Source organism: Pseudopipra pipra, chromosome 2 (genome assembly GCF_036250125.1).
Source record: "Pseudopipra pipra isolate bDixPip1 chromosome 2, bDixPip1.hap1, whole genome shotgun sequence".
NCBI lineage: Eukaryota > Metazoa > Chordata > Aves > Passeriformes > Pipridae > Pseudopipra > Pseudopipra pipra.
This window is the reverse complement of record NC_087550.1, coordinates 61325671-61347618: the sequence shown is the minus strand read 5'-3', so window position 1 is coordinate 61347618 and position 21948 is coordinate 61325671. Positions and strand designations below refer to the sequence as shown.

The window sequence follows — 21948 nt, the reverse complement described above, 5'->3', positions numbered from 1 at the left end:
TATATCTTCCCATGCTTGTGTTTTTCTTCTTGAATCCTGGAGTTGCTACCTATCTACCTGCCCCTAAGATCAGAGTAAACTCTCTGTAGTCAATGGACTGAGATACCCCAGGTTTTCAGTGGTCCCCCAGTAAGTAGGGGATGGACAAATTCCCATGATGGATGGTGGCTTAGCCAGTGTAGGAGAAAATTGTGCCATTTCCTTTACCTGTTCATGAACATGACCTGCTGGGGACTCGGGGCAAGATCCAGCTCCTAAAATACAGTTAGGCACCATTTGTTCTCTAACTCCAAATCGCTTTGACACAATAAGAGTCTCTATATACCAAAGCTGCCACTGAAAATGTGCTAATGTACCTAGTGTACCTCCTCGCCCTCAAAGGTCTGATGTCTTTGGACTATCTTGTTCAGCTCTATGTCTTTCACTTGTACTACTCTGGGTGGAAAATCAGATAGTCCTATGCTGCCCAATGGACTAGATTCTGTATTTATTTTGTGAGTGTACCCTACACAAACTGACAGTACACAGGGCAGGAGAAGACACAACTCCCTAGCAGCAGCTTTCAGTCTGTGTTTCATCTACTGCTTACAGAGCAACCTAGCAAACAAGAAGTCTCTCCCAAAAAGGAGGGAGCCACATCTACTACTTCCCACACAAGTGCCCTAATGGTGGAATGGATTGGAGTAGGAATCACCCTCCACTCTTTCTGTTGAAGCAAGGCAAACATGCAGGCAAAAACATAAGCATCTTGGCATAGAAGAAATATGATTCTATATTTATGCCTCTTGTGCAAAGAGTAAACCACATACTGGTTTCTTTTAGATAATGTCTCTTGTAAAACACAATCCACAGAAACTAGGACTGGATCCTAAATTTATCTTCCTTCACATTGGCATGCAAACTGTGAAAGCCTCTGCTGTCCCCGTGTCTCCCTGCTCCTAGCTGTAGTGGCAGTGGAATGGCTGCACTGGAGTTGTCTTGGCTTTGTTCAGCTAAGAATTTGGGTTTACAGTTGTTCACCCTTTATGTATGGTGCTTTTTCAAGGTACTTGTTATGTTCAGTGCTGGAGAAAAAGAAATAGAAGTAATGAGGGTTGCACAATGGTAAAGCAGCAAAGTGAGAAATGCACCACTCCAGTGCAAATGAGTCTCATTCTGACCACTCAGCATCTGCTCTTCTCCCTGGAGCCATGGCTCCTCTATTAGCAAAACCTTGAGGTGCCTCCACTGAATCGGGATGCACACAGCTAATCATGTTCAACTGAGTGTGACCCTTCAACAGGTGTCTGTAGCTGTGTGGTTAGGATTTGGATGTATAATGAGAAGCCAAATTTACTTGAGATACCCTTGCTCCAGAGTGCCAGTACCAGGAAACAAATGACATGAAAGCAAATAATGTACTTCTGTGGTCATAGTATATACATAAAATTAATTCCTTTTAACTGAAACTGATTGTTCACATAAATCTCACTCTGCTTTTAAGCTAGGACGTAACCTCTGCTTAATTGATATTCATACTTGAAGACAAAGAAATCAATTTGGCACGTCCAAGGAGCCTTTAAGTTTTTCACATACATAGTCTTTCACGGGCACATGAATTTAGCTTTTTACAGGTTCAGGTTTGTGAAGCTGAAGATGCACTTTAATAATTACCTGCATAGATGTATCTCCCCTTGGTAGGCTTGGAAATAAAACCACCTTCTAAATGCATCCTTTCCATGGTCAAATGCCTAGGCATATGTAAACTTGCAGAGATAGTTCCTGTTCTTTCTCTCGCTGTCTCGCTACTCCAGGGTAAGGTGCCCATTTATAATTTTTTTATTACTGTGTACACGATCAAGCCCTGTGGAGGCACCTACTGAAATGTGGCTATGACACTTCCATTCCTGTTTTATTGTTCTTTCACCACTGTCCATCCAGTAACATCCTCAGATTCAGCCAAAAGAGCACAAATTAGGTGGGAAAGCTCATTTTAACATCAAGCCTACAGTGTGGGCATATCAGCAGCAAAAAAAATTATGATGTGTGAGAAAGTTCAGCCCCATTTCTGACTTACTGGAGCTTGGATGGGGTTAGCCATGTACCCTCACAAGCACACTCTTCCTTAAAGCTCTGAACCAAGCAAGTGGAAGAGCGAGGAGTCTGTGTTAGATTTTGAAATGAGCTTGTACAGCAGGTTCGCTGCATGGTTATCATGCCTTGTTACACACACTGCCTTGTGTCCTACAATTTATGTGCTAAGTAGTTTTAATATAGCACCCACATTGATTTCAAGGGCACTTTCCAAAGTGGTGTGACTCTTCAGCTGACAGGGAAGGTAAAGCCTGAATGCCCTTTTCTAGACACAGAAGAGCTGCAGTACAGCTGAGGAGTTGAAATCAGTCCAAAAGAGCTGCTGACACAATGTGCACTTGAAGGAAGAGATGTTTTTTTACATTGTGCCTTGTGAAAACAAACACGTACCTGACATGTAACTGCATCTTGACATAAGATGTCAAAAGAAAAGGCCTTCCACAGGAAAATGCTTATTATTTTCATTTTCAAATGACTGAGTGCTTAGGAAAGGTGCCAAAAGATGTCCCTTAAAGCTGACAGCCTCTGTGCAACCATTAACCTTCAAGGGCTTGGGAAGTAGCACATGAACTCCCTGATGTGAATTTCTACCTCTTGCCTGCACATGCTGAGCAGCCACCTCTGGGCGTGGGAAATTTGTATATGGCTGTACCCACCAAGCCACAGCAGGCCAAGGTCACAGCAGTGTGATGGGCAGCATTCTCCCTGGATTTGCCTCATACCAGCAAACATTTTCCTTAATTGACTTGGAGACCAGAGGCTGTTTCCACCAAGCACAATGCAGAAGCCACTCTGTGTGAGAGGCAAGTTAAACCACATGGACAGAAGATGTGCCACTTGTCCTCAGAGCCAAGGAATGACTCCTGACCTGTTTTATTCACCTATATAAGGGTAGACTAGGTTTATAAGTTAGGAATGAGGTCTGGTTGAGATCCGGACCTTGATCACCTGCAGAACTTTTTAAATGGCATAGCTTCAAGATTACCCTGTCTCTCCACAGTGAAGGTATGTCTGTAAGCCAGGTTGTGTCACCTGAACTTGGGATAAAGATTTGTCCCTTGAACTCCTTTATTTGGCAGTTTAGGCTTTGTACATAAGACCTGCATACCATCACCCTTTAAAGGCTACAAGCCATGGTGAAAACATAGATGCTTGCTTTTTCACATGAGGGACCAGGTGGAACAGAATTTATCACCTGGATGGTTAGTGTCAATGTACATCTTCACATGGCAAAGAGAGGGCACAGAGTTATTCCAGCTGGCTAGCTGAGATCCTGAAAGCAGCCTAAGTTTAGAGTGGGATGTTGATGTGTCATGGCTCAGTTAGGGCAGAGTTCAAGGAAGAGCAGTGATGTTATCAGGAGAGCCTAAATTCGTAAAAACACTGATCTAGAAAAGGACATAAAGACAACAATAGAACCCCATTACACAGAGTATTCTGAGTTGGAAAGGACCCACAAGGATCACTGAGTCCAACTCATAAGTGAATGGCCTCACCGGGGATTGAACCTATGACCTTGGCACTATTAGCACCATGCTCTAAACTTGAGGCAACATGGGGACAAGCCAGTGTGGAGCCAGACTGATGGATAAGGAAGAGACAGACTCAAAGGGCTTGAAGGTGACCAGGAAGCTCAGAGGCAGGAGTAAGGTAGGATTCATCTCCAAAAACCACATATCTGCATCTGAGCTCAGCTTAGTCACTCTCAACTCCTCTTATAGGCAGTGGAGAAAAATAGCCAAGCAATACCAGAATCAGGACAATGTCAGACCAAACTGGGAAGTAAGCTTATCTGTAACCCTGCCACTCTACACCTTCAGATGGTTTAACTCAATCCTGATATTATTTAATACAGTCTTTTCTAAATTTCCAGCCTGCATTTCTTTAACTGCAGTCACTTTTGTAAGGTTAGTAGCAGGAAACTCCAGCGAAAGGACATTTGCAAGTCACTTTAGGTTGATACTGCTGTCAATGATACCCATTTTCACATCTGACTGCTAAGAAAGAGTTGTAGTTTACCGTTCTCCATATTTTAATTAAAAATTTCTTCTTAAAACTCTTTTTAACCTCAGTTTCTCATCCTGAAACTTTCACTTTCCTCTCATCTTCTACCAGTGTCACCTTAATGTTCACCACCTGGAGTTGCAACTGTATCTCCTCTTTGCTCTTCTCTTATTGTCCTTTCTTCATTGTCCGAGTTGCATGACTTGACATATAGTAGCCAGCCGTCACTGTCACTAGGGCACCTTTCTAAGTAAAAATGAAATTGAATATTGAGCAATAATAAGTGCAAATGAAACACAGATCAGTATGGCATATCACCACAGTGCTGAGGGTCTTGAATTGCAAGGTTTCTTTTCCTTAAACCATTCTCATTTCACAAGACCTTTTATGTAACTACTCTGTACCCAAGGGCAGTACCAGGCCCAGGGCATTTAACACAACACCTAGTCTTCTCCGTAGTCTAATAATTTGGACAATCTCTGGCCAGTTTCAGATCTTGTACAACTCTGCTGCCGCTGACTACCATTCCGATAAAAGAAGAAAAGCAGCATGGGCCTGTTCCTCCATTTACTTAATGTATGCTCAGTAGCATTGCCCTGTAATATATCTGTGACCAATCAATACTTGATATAATTTTAGCAAATTGTGCTGGAGCAAGCCCCAAAGCTAAAGCAGATCTTCATGTAAAACAGGCAACAGGAAGAAATGGGGAGAAAGCTCATGTGGAAAACAAAGTAGAGATGTGACTTGCAGGTCTGCCTTTGCAATGCTGATGTCACTTCCTCAAGTCCACCAGAGACACAAAGCATCTCTAGGGAAAGAGCATTTGTGATCCTTAAGTTGGGACTGCAGCAACAGAGAGGGGGTGGGAGGTTTCCCATTATAACTGCATCAGCACTTTCTGTGGAAAAAGGTTCTCCACTACCTGCCCTGAAGTTAGCTGCTCTCACCTGTGTGACAAGACCCCAAGCAGGGATGAGGCTAAGCAGGATGAAGTTAATGATCTTCATTCCATGCTGCTCAGTACTGGGTTTCTCTGGTTTGTAGTGGTGGAGGAACTATGTTCATACATTTCTGTTCTGTGCTGGAGTGGACTGACCTGAGTGGCTGTGGATGGAGGAAAACAGTGAGGTCTTTCACTGATCATTTATCTTCTGGTCTAAATCTGAACCAGGTCTTGCCATATAGCTTCCCACCATAACCTTGCAGAGCCTCCTGTTTGTGCTTCCTTGAGCCCACAAAAACAGGGCAGTCAGCTCTCCTGCTCTGCTGTAGAAAAAAGAGTTATAATTTCAGATTTCCTTCCATCCAGTGCCAAGCTGCAACCCCAGTTTAGAAAGGAAAGATCCTTAGTGCACATGGTAAGAGTAGAATACTGCTCTGGGTACTTTCTCTGTGGATACACTCTGTAACAGAGTGTGGACAGACTTCTATGAGTGAAAGAAAACAGGTCAGTTTTCCATCTTATGACTGGGACAAACAAGAACAACAAGTTAACTAATGGCTAGCTTGTAGTTTAATAAATGGCAGTCAATTATTACAATTTTTTTCCTTCAATATATGAGACAATGCCAGGGCACTGTGTTGCACAATGGGGAAAGCCGGGTGAGTCAGGGCAGGTTGCAGGGAGGAGAGCAATGTTGCTGGGTCAGGGAAGGTTGATCCAGAGTGGACAGGCACTGTGGTGCTGAGGTGCACAGGTGTGATGGCTCCACAGTCTAGGGGCAGAAGGATCTGAGCAGAAGCCAAATATGTGTGTCTTGAGCTTGAGACTCTACAGAACTACTAGGGTATAATTTTGCCTTCACACAGCTCAAAGTCAGGTTATCCGTGCCATTCTTCAACATTACTCCTAAAACTTCAAAGCTATTTGTTTCCCTGCACTGAGGATGCTTTTGAAGGAGATCAGCTTTGTTACCTGGCAGCAGGGACTGGTCTTCAATCAGCATCAGACTAAGTACACAGGAATCTATCAGGGTGGCTGCTGTTCGGAGTAAACTGTCCCCAGTAAACTGCAGACAATGATGGAGGGAAAAGGGCCAAGCAAGTACATGGCTAACTGCTCCTTTGTCTTTGTGAATTCCACCGTGTGGCAGCTAGATTGCACTTCCAAGTAGCAATGGGAGGAAGCCTGTGCAAGTGGAAAGTCCTACTAGGCTCTGTGATTCAGGTCCACAGCTTAAGGTCCTGTCATCACTGAGCTTTTCCCATATTTAATTCTAGAAAGAACCTCTGGTAAAAGCAGTGTTCATCTCATTATCAATTCAGTTTTTGTGGCAGCCCTGCTAGGGCTCTTAATTCCTCGTGTTCAAAGAACAAATGAGATGACCCAACTGCAATCTCTAATAGGTATCATGGATAAGTAATCATTCATTTGTTATAGGGCCTCTCACCCAAAGGACAGAGATGAAAATTTGTCCTCCTAATAGAAAGAGCTGTAAATTAGTTTTATTTCATTGTTAAATCTAGAGGACTGAAAATTAGGATGACTGTCCCTTAGCTGAGAAGAAAACGTGACAGCTCCAGGGATTTTCTGCATTAGGCAAATAGGCAGCTCATAATCATCCATTGAACAGTCACAGTGGCTGTGTCCTGACACCCTTGCTACTCAGAGTTGTGATTCTCCTGATATAGTGAACATGGGGAAACTTCTTAAGTCTGATGTCCAGTGCTGGGCCAGTGACCCCAACTCCACTTCTAGACAAGGAAGAGAAGTGAACATCTCCTGCAGGTGCTCTCAGTAATTTCATCTCTCCCTGAAGATGAACATATTCAACACAAGGATGATGAATAACTTTGTGGAGGTACATCTTATCTCCATTATTAAGAAGATTAGGCTTCATGAGTAGGTCAGATTTGAACATGTCTATCTTTTAGATAAATACATTTAGACAAGACAAATACCACCCAAAATTTATCCAGTTGTTTGTCACAGGTATTTATTCTGCCGAGTAATGTTATCTTTATCCTCAAAGTCTTTGCAAGCCCCCCTATCTAAAAGATGTTATCCTGAATTACCATGGACTCGCTGTGGATTTGGAAATTACGGAGTAAGCCATCACTGCATGCTTATAGGGTGGAAAAGAAGGAAATGAAGGCTTTTAAAGACAGATGGAAGCTATGTTGACAGGGGCATGAAGGTGTCTAACAGCCTTCACTGAGCAAGTAGCTGCTGGTGAAGTTGAAGAAACACTTGAGTTGTTCCCCTTGGGAGAACGTGTGTCTCTCTTGCAGTAACTTCACACGTGATTCGTGCCTTTGGCATGGCAGGCTGCATAAAACATTACATAGACATTCCTGTTTTTAAGCCTGATCCCAAAGGGCTTCCCTGAGCTCTCCTAGCCCTTTATGAAACCAGAAGGTGGTGTAATGCCCACCCTGACTGACTCAGGTTGTCACAGGGGTGGACAGTTCCTTGTAGCAAACCCATGCTCTTCACCCCAGAATCATAGCCCAACATGGAGCAAGTACTGCAGCAGGAATCTCTATGGACTGAGGGCACCCTTAGAGGGCAATGAGGCTGTTTCCCTCTCTAACATGGTGCACCGTGCCCAGGGGGCAGGTAGGCAGCACTGCAGTGTGAGAGACAGGAAGAAGATCTTCCCTCAGTCTCTCACCCCTCAGATGCCACGCTTCCTCCTTGCAGCCCTTTGGGAAGAAGGAAAAGAGTTTGTCCTGGGAACACCTTTGATGTGATAAAATGAATGGTCTGTCATCTTGTTCAATAACATCACACAGAAAGATCTATAAAAAGCTCTCTATAGAAAGCTGAAAATAAATTTAGAAAATCTACTTCACTCTCAAATCCTCAAAACCCATAAGTGTATCAGAATAGTTGTAAAATTATTCACTTTTATGATGTGCAAGTTATGCAGTATTGTACAGCCAGATAAGTTTATAGGAACATGTGTTAAGCTGCCTGCATGGGGAGGACCTGACTGAAGTTAAAACATAAAACCTTCCCACAAGACAAGTGAGGTTGTGAGGAGGGACACTAAAGTGTGAGAATGGCTTTGAATAAGATATGTGGCTCCTCTTCCCCCTTTCCCCAGTGCTACACTTGCACTGAAATACGAAATTTTAAAACAGAGAACCAGGGAGACCAGAGCTGACAGAAAGAGCCTATGGTGCTGCAGCCAGAGCTGCACAGTCTATGCCAATGGATTTCCAACTTTAAAAACAACTAGACTCTAGAGACTGCAGCTCTACTGCGTGATGGGTCTCTCACCTCTGATTGTTCATGTTTTACCCATGAACAACATCATCATCCCCTGGTAAAATCCAATCAGTCAGCCTCCCCTCAGTGTCTGGTAATATCATGGAGCAGATCCTCCTGGAAGATGTCAAAACATGAGGAAGATGGGGATGTGATTAGGGACAGCCTACATGGTTTCACCAAGGACAAATCATGACTGATTATTTTAGTAGCCTTCTGCAATGTAGTGACTGCATCACTGGACAAGAGAAGAGCTACAGATGTCATCAACTTCTGTAAGGCCTTTGATACAATCCCCCACAATATTTTTACCTCTAAACTAGAGAGAGATGGGTTTGATGGATGGACTGTTAGATGGATAAGGAATTGACTGGATGGATGGTGGCATCCAAAGAATTATAGTCAATGGCTCGGTATCCAAGTAGAAACCAGTAATGAGCGGTGTGTACCACAGGGGTCCATAATGGGACCAATACTATTTAAAATCTTCATGGAAGACATAGACAGTGGGATTGAGTGCACCCTCAGCAAGTTCGCAGATGACATCAAGCTGAGGGTGCAGCTGATTCACTCGAGGGAAGAGATGCCATCCAAAGAGACCTTGGCAGGCTTGAGGAGTAGGGCCTCATGAATCTCATGAAGTTCAACAAGGCCAAGTGCAAGGCCCTGCACCTGGGTCAGGTCAATCTCTGGTATCAATACAGGCTGAGTGGTGAATGGATCTGGAGCAGTCCTGTGAAGACTTGTACTTGGGGGTACACGTCCATATAAAATCAGATATGACTTGGCAATAGGTGCTTGCAGCCCAGAAAGACAACCATATCCTGGTCTGTATAAGAATAAATGTGACCAGCAGATCAGAAGAGATGATTCTGCCTGTCTACTTCCCTCTTGTGAGACCCTATCTGGAATAGTGCATCCAGCTCTGGGGGTCCCCAACATAAGAATGATGTGAACCTCTTAGAGCAGATTCAAAGGAGGGCCATGAAGGTGATCAGAGGGCTGGAGCGTTTCTCCTATGAAAACAGGCTGAGAGAGTTGGAGTGGGAGAAGAGAAGTTTCCAGGAAGATCTCATTGCAACTTTTCAATTCATAAAGGGGCTGATAAAAAAGACAGGGTCTGTAGTAACTGGACAAAGAGTAACAGTTTTAAACTGAAAGAGGGTATGTTTAGATTAGACATAATGAAGAAACTCTTTACTATGAGGATAGTGAGAGAGGAACAGGTTGCCCAGAGAAGTTGTGGATGCTCCATCCCTGGAAGTGTTCAAGGCTAGTTTGGATGGGGCTTTGAGCAACCTGGTTTTGTGATAGATGTCCCTGCCCATGACAGAGCAGTTGGACTTGATGATCTTCAAAGGTCCCTTCTAACCTCAAACCTTCTGTGATTCTCTTGAGGGTGGCACACGAGTCAGAGGGGAGGTGCCAGCAGGCTAGAGGATGCCAGGGATTCCCCCCTCAAAAGGGCAGTGCTGCAGGAGGCACAGCAGGGAGACTGATTCAATCCCTCCTGGATAGGATAGACAGTAGCTTTCTGTAAGCAGGAATTTTAACCTAGAACACTGTTGTGGATTTTTGGGGCTTTTTTCCTTCAACAAAATCCTTTAAATTTTCACTCTATTAATAGGGCTGGAACATTGTCTTTTCTGTTCTTTCTTTACACCTACATCCTCCCCATGTGAATAAAACTTCTAGAAGAACTATCTTCAAAAATTTGAAGGGGGGGAAAAAGAAGAAAGAAGCCTATGATTTGCACAAAATTAAAAGAAGTATTTGTGACATAAGCCAAATGTTCCCAGAGAAATTTCCCTTTCCTTACTGCAAAGAATATATCATTGAAACATCTGCATACATTACACAAACTAAATAAATTTACCCAGACTTGAAGTTTGTTTTTCATGCCCAAAGCTAATGGCTCACACAGGTTTTCTGGGTTGTGTTTTGTGGGGTTTTCCCCTTTCTTAAGCCTAACTGCACAAACTCAAGACACACTTTCAACTGATAGTAGAATAATCATGAATTTTAGGTTGTCTTGTAACAGGTAGACTTCTTCATTCAATGCCACACTCACATTGCAGGTACCCAGAGCAAGGGCAAACTGAATGTCACTAGTGGAGAAGGGGCAGAGATGTGTAGGGGAATGGAGAGTTAACCCTGAGCCCAGAACAATCTGTTTTCCTTTCTTCTCTTCCTAGTGTTCCTGAAACCTGAGCATGACTCCACATACCAGGCCACTGTGGATGGGTTTGAGATGCTCATCACTTGCTGGTACTAGCAATGCCTCAGCAAGAGGGAGACAGGCATGATATTCAGACACTCTTGTATGTCCTGAGACACAGCTCTTAGGAGAAGATCTTAACCAAAAACGAGGAGTCTCTTATGGCTCATTGCTCAGACTCTCATTCCTCATTGCAAGGAGTCTCTCACTGCTCAGTGACTGTTACAGAGACATAGGCACAGGCACAAGCTATGAGACAGGACAGGGAGACAGGGTTGGCACCATTGTGAGCCCTGTGCTCCCTTGTCACCCCACTTACATGGCCCCAGCACAGCATCTGCACTCAGCTGTGACCTGCCTGGTGCAGGTTTGGTGGCACATTACCTTGTGACGGTTGCAAGACCAATGTGACATAGACCACAGAGCAGATCCTTGGCCAGAAGGGGTATGTACATGGGATTGGAGACATTGGTCCTACCAAGAGAGTCTGTGGGCTTGCTTAACAATCACTACCTCATCCCTTACCTCCTTCCTTTGTGCCATCCTTTGGCACTCACAGGGTGCGTTTCTGAAAGAGCAGTTAATGGATTTATGTGTCATATAATTGTGATAGCTGGAGGTTGTCTGGTGGAAGGGAAGAATTTCAATTGTCTCAGGGTGGATTTGGTCTAATTATCTCAGATGACTTAAGCAAATCTGCTTTCTTGGAGACACGCTGTTACTGTAGTAACTTGTAAATGAATATCAGATGATGAGTTATTTAGAGGCAGTCTGAACTGGTAAGTTTATCAGCACAGTGGGCAATCATTTCTTCTTCCTTTTTTTTTTTTAAACTCTTTTCCATATTAATTTCTTTCTCAGTGTGAATGTAAACCAAAAAATCAACAGGCCAGATACAGGGCTCTTATGAACTCTGCCTTCCCTATCAGACAGAGCAGATGCAGCTTGGAACTACTTTATCATTTTGCTTTTAATTAAAGCCTATAATGGTTTTCCACTTTATTAACAGGCTTTATCCAAAATACAAAGTGGATAAAGGATGAAGTGAATCTTCAGATAATTCTGCATTTTTTATTATCTCTTTTTACATATGCAGGCTGTTCACTACATCACCCAGAGCCACAGTCAGCAGTGCCTCATGAGCGGTCTGGTGATAAACAATGGTTGCACCCTGCCCTTCTGGAGAAAGAGCTGATAGCGTGTGCCTTGGCTTCGATACTTGCCTTGTGTGGCCAAAGGGGATGGCGTTTAGAGGCATCACCCTTTCTTAAAACAAGGTATAAAATCTTCTTCTAGTCCAAAGAGAAGAGGGTAAACATCTCCATGCCCCGGTGCATCAGCAGTTGCAATGCAGTATCAAATATACTGCACTATGGCTTATTATCACTGCATTGCATCCAGTCCTAAAATGCAGCAGAGAGGATACAAGGTGCAAATGAGGTCCCAAGGGCATGTCTCACCCTCTAGCCTGGCTTTTTGCAAATCTTTAATGGTTTCAGCCTTTCAGCAAGCCTGGGAAGTCTGCCAGGAGGGTGCTCAGGTACTCCCAGATATGATCCAGAGATGGAAATGATCAAATTGGAAACTTGGAAATTATCTCCAAACTACCAACAGAGGAGGAAAACTGTTTCTGACCTGTAGCTGTCCACGCTTTCCACCTCTATTGCTGACAGTAGCTGTAGCTCAGGATCCAGGATCTAGATTCATCCCCAGTAACCATTTACCCTTCAGGGAATCTCCTCATGACAGAGTCTGTCCCCACTCCCTCCATGGTATGCATCAGCTCCTGCTCCACCTCAACAGCTTCAGTTCAGCTCCTCTTTTGGGTGCCTCTGCAAAGGGCTTAAATTGTACTGGCAAGAGCACTTTAGTAGGCTTCTTCTTGAGGAACAGGAGTAGTTTATTGTCCTCTATTGTTCCACTTCATATGAAAAGCTCTTCAAAATGCCTAGAAAGCCACTTTTCCATCAGGGGATTTCAAGTAGCAGAAAGGAAATGTAGGAGAGGGTAGTGAGCATGGGTGCAGCACCTTGCACTGAGCAAGGATGCTCTCTGAGCGCTATGAATATATCTGGTCCTATTTGTTCCCAGTCATGGTCTCATACTGTCTTTACCCAAAGCCAGGATGCCTTTTTTTTTCCTGTTGTTACAGCTTCATCCTTAGTTAAGCCCTTAGAGCAGGCATAGGGCAATCATCCCAGAGTAGGTGATGTGTATCAGCTTGCCAACCTGCCAGATCTCCACAGGTGCAGATGTTTCCATTTCACCCATTTCATCTCCATGCTTTTCATTTATTTTGTCTAGCAAATAACTGCCAGATGCTCCACAGAAATTGCCCATGCACGTGGTTAGCTTATATCTACTCAGTGTATTTTATTCCTCAAAGAGAGCACAGAAAGTGATGTCAAGTGAGATCCATCAAATGCAGCAGCTAAACCAGGACCATTTGCCTGAATGTCCCTGACCCAGTTGCAGCTTTGGCTGAGAGACAGCAAGGTGGTGTGTCTCCATTCAGTTTAAACACAAGAAGTTTCAGTCTCCTCCCATCTGGGCTGGGAAGGGTTCATCAAACTTTGTTTCAAAGCAGAGGAGCTGAAGAGCATGACTTTGCTCCACCTCGTCCATGTCTACACAAGTGTCTCTCAGAAAGCATCTATGGAATTGAAATGCTTTAGTGTGAATCCTGTTTATATTTCATTGTCATTACATTGTTTTCAATATATTGCAGAATCTCAAGTTTCTTGAATTCTTTTGCTTGTACTTCAAGACTGCATGGCAGTTTATGCTGAAAAAACTTATTTTTGAAAAAAAACCAAGGGAATTTAATATGGGAATAATGTCTTTCTTTCTATCTGGGATACATTTAAAATGCTGTATCATAGTCTTGCTATATCTACCACGAAAACACTTTTTTTTCCCCAAAAGACTTCTATATGTGGCTTCATCTAAAATTCAGGGTTGTCTGATAGAGCGAAGTGTGTGCTACAGTGTGGACGTGTACTAAAGTTGTAGTTATTTATGCATGCTCAGAGGTGTGTAATTAGCATGAGGACAGCCATTAACACATCCCCTATGCTGATTCACCAAATCACACCTGATTATGTTGCAAAGTGAGATTAGCAAAATAAGCTTGAAGTTGTCCTCTCACTGTCTTTTGATAGTGGGAAAAACAAATCCTCCCACAGCCAAAGCTGCAACTAATATTCAGTACTTAAGAAATTCAACTGATGCATTCATAATGAACAAGATTTTGTGTAATTAAAATTTTAAATAAATCCCCAACATAAGCCCTGGCTTGGATTTCTTAATTTCAGATATGAAAGTATAGCTTTTGACAAAATAGGTTCAGGGGGCTGGGTTTTTTTCTTCTCTTTTCTTTCATCTGAGAGATTTAAAAAATCTTATTAGCATATTAAAAAAGAGCAGGAGATAAATTAAATGGAGACCAGGATTAAAAGACTCACTACTTTCTTCATGTCACCTTTATAGTTCTTTTGAGCATCTGTCCCTAGGCAGTGGGTGTAAGTAACGTGGAGGTGGATGTTAGTGGGTGGCAAGGCTTTTATGAGGCAGAAAGAAGCTGAGAATTAGAAAATTATTGGAGGCAGTTTCCATACAGATGAGAAGAAGCAGTCAGACCCTGAGAAGCCCAGAAAGAGGAGGAAGACAGTAAGAAAACTGAATAAATGGTACATTTCTCCGGCAAAGAAATTACCAATTTGTTTCAACCGAAACCCTGAAAGTTACCATGGTTGCTTAAAGATGCTGAAAACCCTGAAAGTTGCTCATTCAAAGCATCTCACAGCTGCAGGCCTGGGTCTCTCCTTGTCTGTGGAAATCTTTAGGACACAGTAAAAAATCCACTGAGTTCTCAAGGCTCATTTCTACTAGGTAGAAATCAGTAGGTAGGTAGGCTGCTTACCTACCTATAGGGTGACTGCATCTCTTGTTGTTTCTTGTCACACACAGGGTAGTGGAGGAGATGAGGTAAATAATGACATGTTATTAAGGAGTTCCTGTAGCTGTGAGGAAATCCACATTGCCAAAGTCTTGGACCTGATCTGCAGATAGTTTAATCACTTGTAGCTGCATCTGAGGTTAATGGAGGCTGGATTTAGAAAATATCAAGTGCTCTCAGAGGCAATTATACTATGAAAAATCAGGGGCTGGTTGATATAAACTGGACAAAAAAAATACGGTCACAACACTTGGATCTTTAATCCCTCCATGCCTAAATTCCTTGACCCAACAGTGAGAAAAAAATACTGCTGTTGTTCTTCAATTCAACATCAAGGGTATCAGCTGACAAGTGGCTGTTATGCACAGAGACAGACACAGCAATGAGCCTCATAGAAGAAAAAATTACACAGCAAAAAGCACCCCTCTCAGAAGAAGGTTTAATAAAAAATATGCGTTCTAAAATTTGGGACTGTTTTCACAAGGAGAAATAATAAAATAAAATTTATAAGAGAAGCTCATCATCAAGATGCATAGGCTTGCATCCCCTCAGATCCCACTATTTTTTAAACAAAAAAGGTGTCAGAATAGTCTAACCTGGACAAAAGTGTGTTTTCTCCCACTGCATTATTCTCAGAAACTTTTGAAATGGATATGTGTTATGAGTCTATATATAAATATGTGTATGTGTGTTAATGCAAGTGTATATGTGATTTAATATGTATTTTAAAGTCAGCCTGAATCAAACAATGTAAGTTTTATGAAGTTGTACACAATAAGAAACTATATCTCATAGTGGAGTTGACCATAGGAGGAGGCAGCCTCAGCACAGTTGGTGGGTTTGTAAAAAGGGGTGTTAGCACAGCCCCTCTCAACCCCTGGCTCCTGCCAAGGGTCACAGCTGCCATGAACATATACAGCTCCTACCAACTCTCCTGTAATCCAGCCAAGAAAGCTGAGGATGAAGAGGAAAGAGTTTGGACACATGGAAGGAGCAGTTCCTTCTTGGGAGGAGGATTAGGTTGCGGTGGGACTGGGGTAGAGTGGGAGCACTGTCTTCTGTTTTGGGCTGGCTGGCATGTCCAGTGGCTTTATTTTCCTCTTTGCTGTTTTCTATGTGACCCTCCTCAATAGCCCTACAATGATGGCCTTCAGACTACACCACTGACTTCCCTAAGCAAATAGCCCAGCACATGGGTGAATTAATGAGTGTTTGCAAAGTGTGTGTGATCACTGGAGAAAATACAGTTGCACGGGCATGAAGTGTCTGGAAAAGGATGATTATTTGCAGCACCTGTTCTGCTGTCAGAAACCCTTATTCACTGGGCAGTGAAGTAGTCCTTGTCCTCCCTCCTTAGGATATTCTCAGCACACACCGGTACTGTTCACAGGCTGATTTTTGCACATTATGTGCATTACAGTAAGTAAAAGTATGAATGAGGCATCCAGACTCCCAATATAACACTGGCGAATGCTGGAAAGTGTGGAAAGGTGACACTTAACCTTCTCTCTGAAGACCGGAGCCTGCTTATTCTTTTGCAATGTGGTGGTGCTACTCACTCTCCATATACTGCAGGTCATCAGTGTCTGGGCCCCCTACTGTGGGATGGGAGGACTGGTTTCAACCCTTCCTCACCCTGCGGAGTTTATCTTGAGTAAATTCACCATTTTCAAGTCAGAACTTTAATGGCAAGGCATTTAGCTGCTCAGGGAAGCAGCCACACTTGCTGTCCCTAATGAAACTGTGCCGATGTGGAGTAGGGAAGCAGGGCTAGAGGGATGGTGGTGTAGCCAGTGTCTGCATCCCACAGGGCCATGAGCTCAGCCAGCAGACGTGCAGTGGGGGTTGCTGCCTCTGTTTCCACTATTTGTACTACAGTTGACCTGAAAACTTTGTTAGTTCGAATACAAAAGGTCTCTCAGAGCATGAGGAGCAATACCAAAGACCTTTCTCCCAGCTGGGTGCCTCACATTTGCAGCTGCAGAGTCAGAAATGTACTTGTGGCTTTTTTACCTCTTGGAGATCTTGGAGATCTCTAACTCTTGGATCTACTCTTCATACTTCCCCTGAATGTCAGGAGACTTCTACCAAGTCACTGGAGGTGACTTGAGTAGTGTACCAGTGGTAAGGAACCAAGGATTTACACCCTTATGTGAATAGGCATCCGCTTCTCTTTCCACGGGGTGTATTGTCTCCAATGCAGTAGGAGAAGCCCATGGTGGTACAGCTCTTCCCTGGCTAAAATAGGGTTACCCTTCTGCTCTTTGTCTAGAAACTGGTAAAACCGCACTGAGGATGTGTTTCGTCCTGCTGCATGTAGAGAGCGGTGTCCAGGGGGATGTTCCTTTGGCACCTCTTGGGATCAAGTGAATTGCATTCTCTATGGGCTCTGCTGTAAAAGGAACTGATATTCTTCAGTTAGCCACCCACTCCTCAGACATCAAAGGTAAAACAAGTGAATCACATCTAATGTGGTTTGTTGCATTTTTAGCAGAAAGCCTGTGTCCCAGGTCCAAGTATAATCATGGTTTGTATTTTTTTTTCCATGAGAAAAGCACCATGTGTTTATAAATTGCTCTTTGCCGAATTACTTGTTCTTAAAAAGAATGACACCATAATAAGCTACATCATTAAAAAGAAATTTTTCTGTGAGCAGCAGAGCCTGGTTTCATGCAGTTTGGTGCCTCATGGCGGGATTATGTTGCGTCTAATGAGGAGCACTCTGGCTGAAGCCTTTTCTCCTGTTCACAAAGACACTGTCTCATGTGGGTTTGCTGGTGTCTATAATACATTTGGGATCAAACTGCCATTGTTTAGGTTCTCTCTTGTCTGCCAATGTAATACTGCACACGTGGCAAACTGTTCCTCCCTGGAGACGTGCAAGGGTCATACATCTCTACCCTGATGCCTCTTCTCATAAAAATGATTGAAAATTAAAGCATTTGAGATTTCTATCCCACAATTCAGTTTGACTAAAATTGGCCAACAGGCTAAAAGATAATTAAGAATAATATTGGACTGACACAACAATATAATAAACCTAATTTTATTAGGTAATCGGGCAATAAATGATGGAAAGTAAATACCGGAGGAGATTAAACATGAGAAAAAATGTTCATAAATATTTATTCAAGCATTTAAATACACTCAAGGTGACCGTTTTATGCCCATTTTGCATTTCAATTTTAGTGTTTCAATTCACAGTCATATGAATCACCAACAAGGGCACAGACACCCCAATAGTTACATTCATACCTCAAAAGTCAGAGTAAAGTAATAGTTTCCTCTGAGACTGTTTTTTTACAGTGACAGAGGATTATTAAATGTTTATTTAAAAATACTACAAATTTAGAGTTTAGAAACAGGAATGTTGAATAATTCAGAAATCAGATTTTGAAGATGGTTCTCACCTAGTCAGAGAATAAAGATAGATCATGTGGTTTGTCTTGGATTTCAGAATTTTCAGTAAACCTGAAATGAACAAAGTCAGACCAGAAATCCTTTGCTGAAGTGGTTCATGGAAACGTTTTGAGAATGTTTCAGAAATATGAGATGTGAAAGAGAATTCACAATTATTTGTGCACATACACACAAAATCACAGATTAAGGAAAGAAGAAAGATACATTGAATAAATTGCTCATTGTAATTTATATTCCTATTCCTAAGCCATAGAAATGTGTTCATCATAAAGAGATTTTTTGAAGGTATTTCTATTTTCTTACCTCGGATGCAGTTTAGATGGATGAGCTACCGTTGGTCTCCATGCTTATCAAATTAGGAGAATGCATTTCTAAATTCAATTACATCCTCAGTGGAAGTGGTTTCTCTGACTCTGGTAATCTTTGGAGAAGAATTATACACAGTCTATAAAGCTTCACATTTCAAAACCTAATTTTGAATGTTATTCAAGAGGTTAATTTAAGATTCATCTTCCAAAAGGGGAGTTAAATAAAACTGATAGAAGGCTGGAACTTGTTGAGTGGTTGAGAGGTTTATCAGCATGTGAGTACGAGTTCATTAGTTTTAATTAGTATAATCACTAATGTTGCATTAACAGTTTGGTGAGAGAAAGTAATTGCTCACACCCACTGTATTAGATTGGGAGATTAGAATTCATTTTATGAGGCAATTAGCATTTCAGGGATTTTTTTTTTTAAAGGCTTTTATGATCTTCCATTGCAATACCCTCCTTCACCAAAAAGAGTTTAAATTAACCATAACTTTCATCCTAATGGGATGCAAAAATTAATGCAGAATTAAGTGTGAACCAGTAATCCCACTGCGATAAGCAGGCAGCTAATGCCACAAACCTTGATTAGTTTATAATGACCTGTTTTATTTCCCAGACAATGATAGTCATTTATCTGTCCTCAATTCATTATGTTCCTGGAAAGTTTATATTCTTGAATTTTACACAGCAAAACAAATAAAAAATGAGGAAGGGAAAAGTAGAACTGTACTATTGAAGTAATAATTCTCCAAAGAAAAAGGAAGTTTCAGTAATAGGGCTTAACTAGTCAATTATTCTTCACATCAAATGCCAGAGGAAGAAGAAACAGCTCCCTTTGACATCCAGTGCCTTGGGAGGAAACATGAATTTCACAGCAGCAGCAATCACAACCTTGCTCTGCCCATCACATTCCTGGGCAGCTACTGACAAAGTGAGAACGGAGATCCAGGACTTGTCATCCTGGTTGGCAAGGAAGCCTTGGTCATCTGAGAGTTAGGACAATTCACCCAAGAAATTGCCTTCCAAAACATCCTGGAAAGCAAAACTGCTTACAGCAAGGCTGTAATGAAAGGCACCATAAAGAGATGAGAAATACACCATTTGCAACAAATTTAGCACCCATTTTATGGGATTATGCTTGCCCCTGATTAAAACAAGTCTCTGCCCAAAAAATAACCGAATAAATCCCAAATCTGCTATGTCTTGGATGTGGTATGGAAGAGAACAACTGTTAGATGTTAGAACTATGATGTAGTTCCTGAAATTTTGGGTACATATATTAAAATGAGTGGATGTGGGGCAGTATTCAGGGAATTACATAAATCTTCCAAAAACATATGTTTAAGCGAAATGTACATACATATGTATGTACTCTTATAAGAGACATTAATGGATATATGAGACACGCTCTTAGAAGAGGGGTTCAAAGACAAAAACTTATTAAACAGCCAAAAATTAGGTACAACTACACAGACTGGATTTCAGTCTGTCTGGCATCAGCTGATGTCACCTTTAGAATGTGAATTACTCCACCTGAGGTCTGCATCCTCCGCTGTAAGGGCTGCCGCACCCTACAGACTGCAGAGGCAGTCCAAGGTGGCTTGGTTGGCTGAAGTAAATGCTGAAGTAAATGTTTAAAATTGGGTAGAATGAATCATGACCAGCATGCCTGTGCTTTAGGGTTTGTCTATGCACAGAGTTACTGTGGAAAGCCATTACTCTTCCTGAATAGCATTACTTGTGAATACACTTTTGGTTGAATAAGACTTATTTCTCTTCAACAGCATCCACTTGACAGAGGCAGAGCAATTTGCTTTCTAGTCCTCATGTGGAAACCTTCTGCAAGAGCTACTGCCTTTTTAGTGAGCAGCCCTACCTTAATCCAAATTTACTTTATTGCAAAAATGCCCTAAATTTGCCATCCATTCACCTTTGAGAGCAATTTAAGATTTATGGAGGTAAGTGCATCTATTAGGCACAAATATATCGACCAAAAAAAAAATAATGAAGGTGTCGTATACAATAAAAACTTGACTTTTATTTCACAAATTATAGATGTTATAAAGCTTATTGTTTCAGGAAAAATGCCTGTATTTGCATGTATGTTTCATTAAAGAGTAATAATGCCATACATATTTCATTTCCTTGTTCGGAGCAGCAAAAGCCTTAACTATATAAAATGCCCCATGCTGTTCTTGCTTTGTTGTTTTTTTTTCTTTTAATCAGATTTTTCCCCCTAAACTAATGAAATTGCTCTTTAAACACATACATCATTTTCATTTTAAGTGATTTACCATGACTCAAACAGTTTCTCTCTTCTGGAGAACGAGGCACTTTTTGTTGTGCAGATCCAGGTCAGAATTGCCTCTGATATCCAGAGTGCTGAGTTCCCTGCAATCCCACTAGTGCTGTTTTAGGTGGAGTGTTGGGTGACTGATATCTGCAGGGTCTGCACCTTGCATATCTACACTGATTCTTGGTCCACCTGCTATCACATGTAATTTCTCTCTTCTTGTAGTATGCACCGACCCTCTGTGCAGCTGCGCAGACGTCCACGGAGCGAGGCATCCTTCCTCCCTGCCATCATCACGAAGCAGTGCATGACCCCCAGCTGGTTCCCTGCATGTGCCCGCTCTTTTCCTGCCCATGGGAAGGGCACTTGGAGGTGGTGGTGTCCCACCTGAGGCAGACCCATCACATCAACATCCTTCAGGGTGCAGAGATTGTCTTCCTGGCCACGGACATGCACCTGCCCGCACCCACAGACTGGATCATCATGCACTCTTGCCTTGGCCACCAGTTTTTGCTGGTACTCAGGAAGCAGGAGAAGTATGAAGGCCACCCGCAGTTCTTCGCCACGATGATGCTGATTGGCACACCGACCCAAGCTGACAACTTCACCTACCGGCTGGAGCTCAACAGGAACCAGAGGCGCCTTAAGTGGGAGGCGACCCCCAGGTCGGTACTGGAGTGTGTGGACTCTGTCATTTCCGACGGGGATTGCCTTGTGCTGAACACTTCCCTGGCTCAACTCTTTTCTGACAATGGAAGCCTAGCAATAGGAATTGCAATAACGACCAGCAAAGTTCACAACTCCGAAGCTGAAATGTGAGGGGGAAGAGGAGCAGGAGGAGAAACAGCAACAACAGTGGTGCTCTAGCTGCCTTGTGAGAGCCAGAACTTGCAGACTTTTCGGGGGGGTCTCAGGTCTTTTATGGTATTTAGTACTTGTCCACAGTGGGCATTATGTAAACATCCCGTGGTTACAGTCTCTGTGTAATGTATTTACCATTTTGTTAATACAATTTTATGATAAATTTTAAAGAGGCTAATCAATTTATTGTAGCCCTCCAGCAGCACTGAAAACAACACATGTTAATGAAAATGCACCCAGGGTGACTCACAGAAACCTTTGCTCTGAGAATGCTATGCAAATATGTTTCCTTCATTGCCTGCCTAATTGACTGGAGGCCCCTGTGCCTGATGAAAGGTCAAGTATTCCACTAAGGGACAAGAGCACCCAGGTTTCCATATTAGCAACAGTGATTTAACTCTTATACTGTGGTTACAACCAAGCCCTGCGGGAGCCTGCAGTTTCACAGCTCCCTTCAGCTTCTGAGGGAACAACTTCCTCATTCAAACACTGAAAGCTTCAGAAGAAGAAGTCACCACCTCTGCTGAGCAGGGGCCTGGAAACCCTCATCCTGCATTCAATTTAGGACAGGTAGTAGGTGGTCACAGTGAGCAT

General features: G+C 42.6%; 1 protein-coding gene across 1 annotated transcript in view; it reads left to right on the top strand.

Annotated features, from left to right (window-relative positions):
* The window catches only part of SIAH3 (siah E3 ubiquitin protein ligase family member 3), a 45641-nt gene extending 24117 nt beyond the window's left edge, over positions 1–21524 (top strand). Inside the window, exon 2 of the mRNA XM_064645704.1 lies at positions 20719–21524. Within this exon, the coding sequence (XP_064501774.1) occupies positions 20719–21312 (594 nt within the window). The 3' untranslated portion in view covers positions 21313–21524. The remainder of the gene's footprint in view (positions 1–20718) is intronic.
* Positions 21525–21948: the final 424 nt, after the last annotated feature.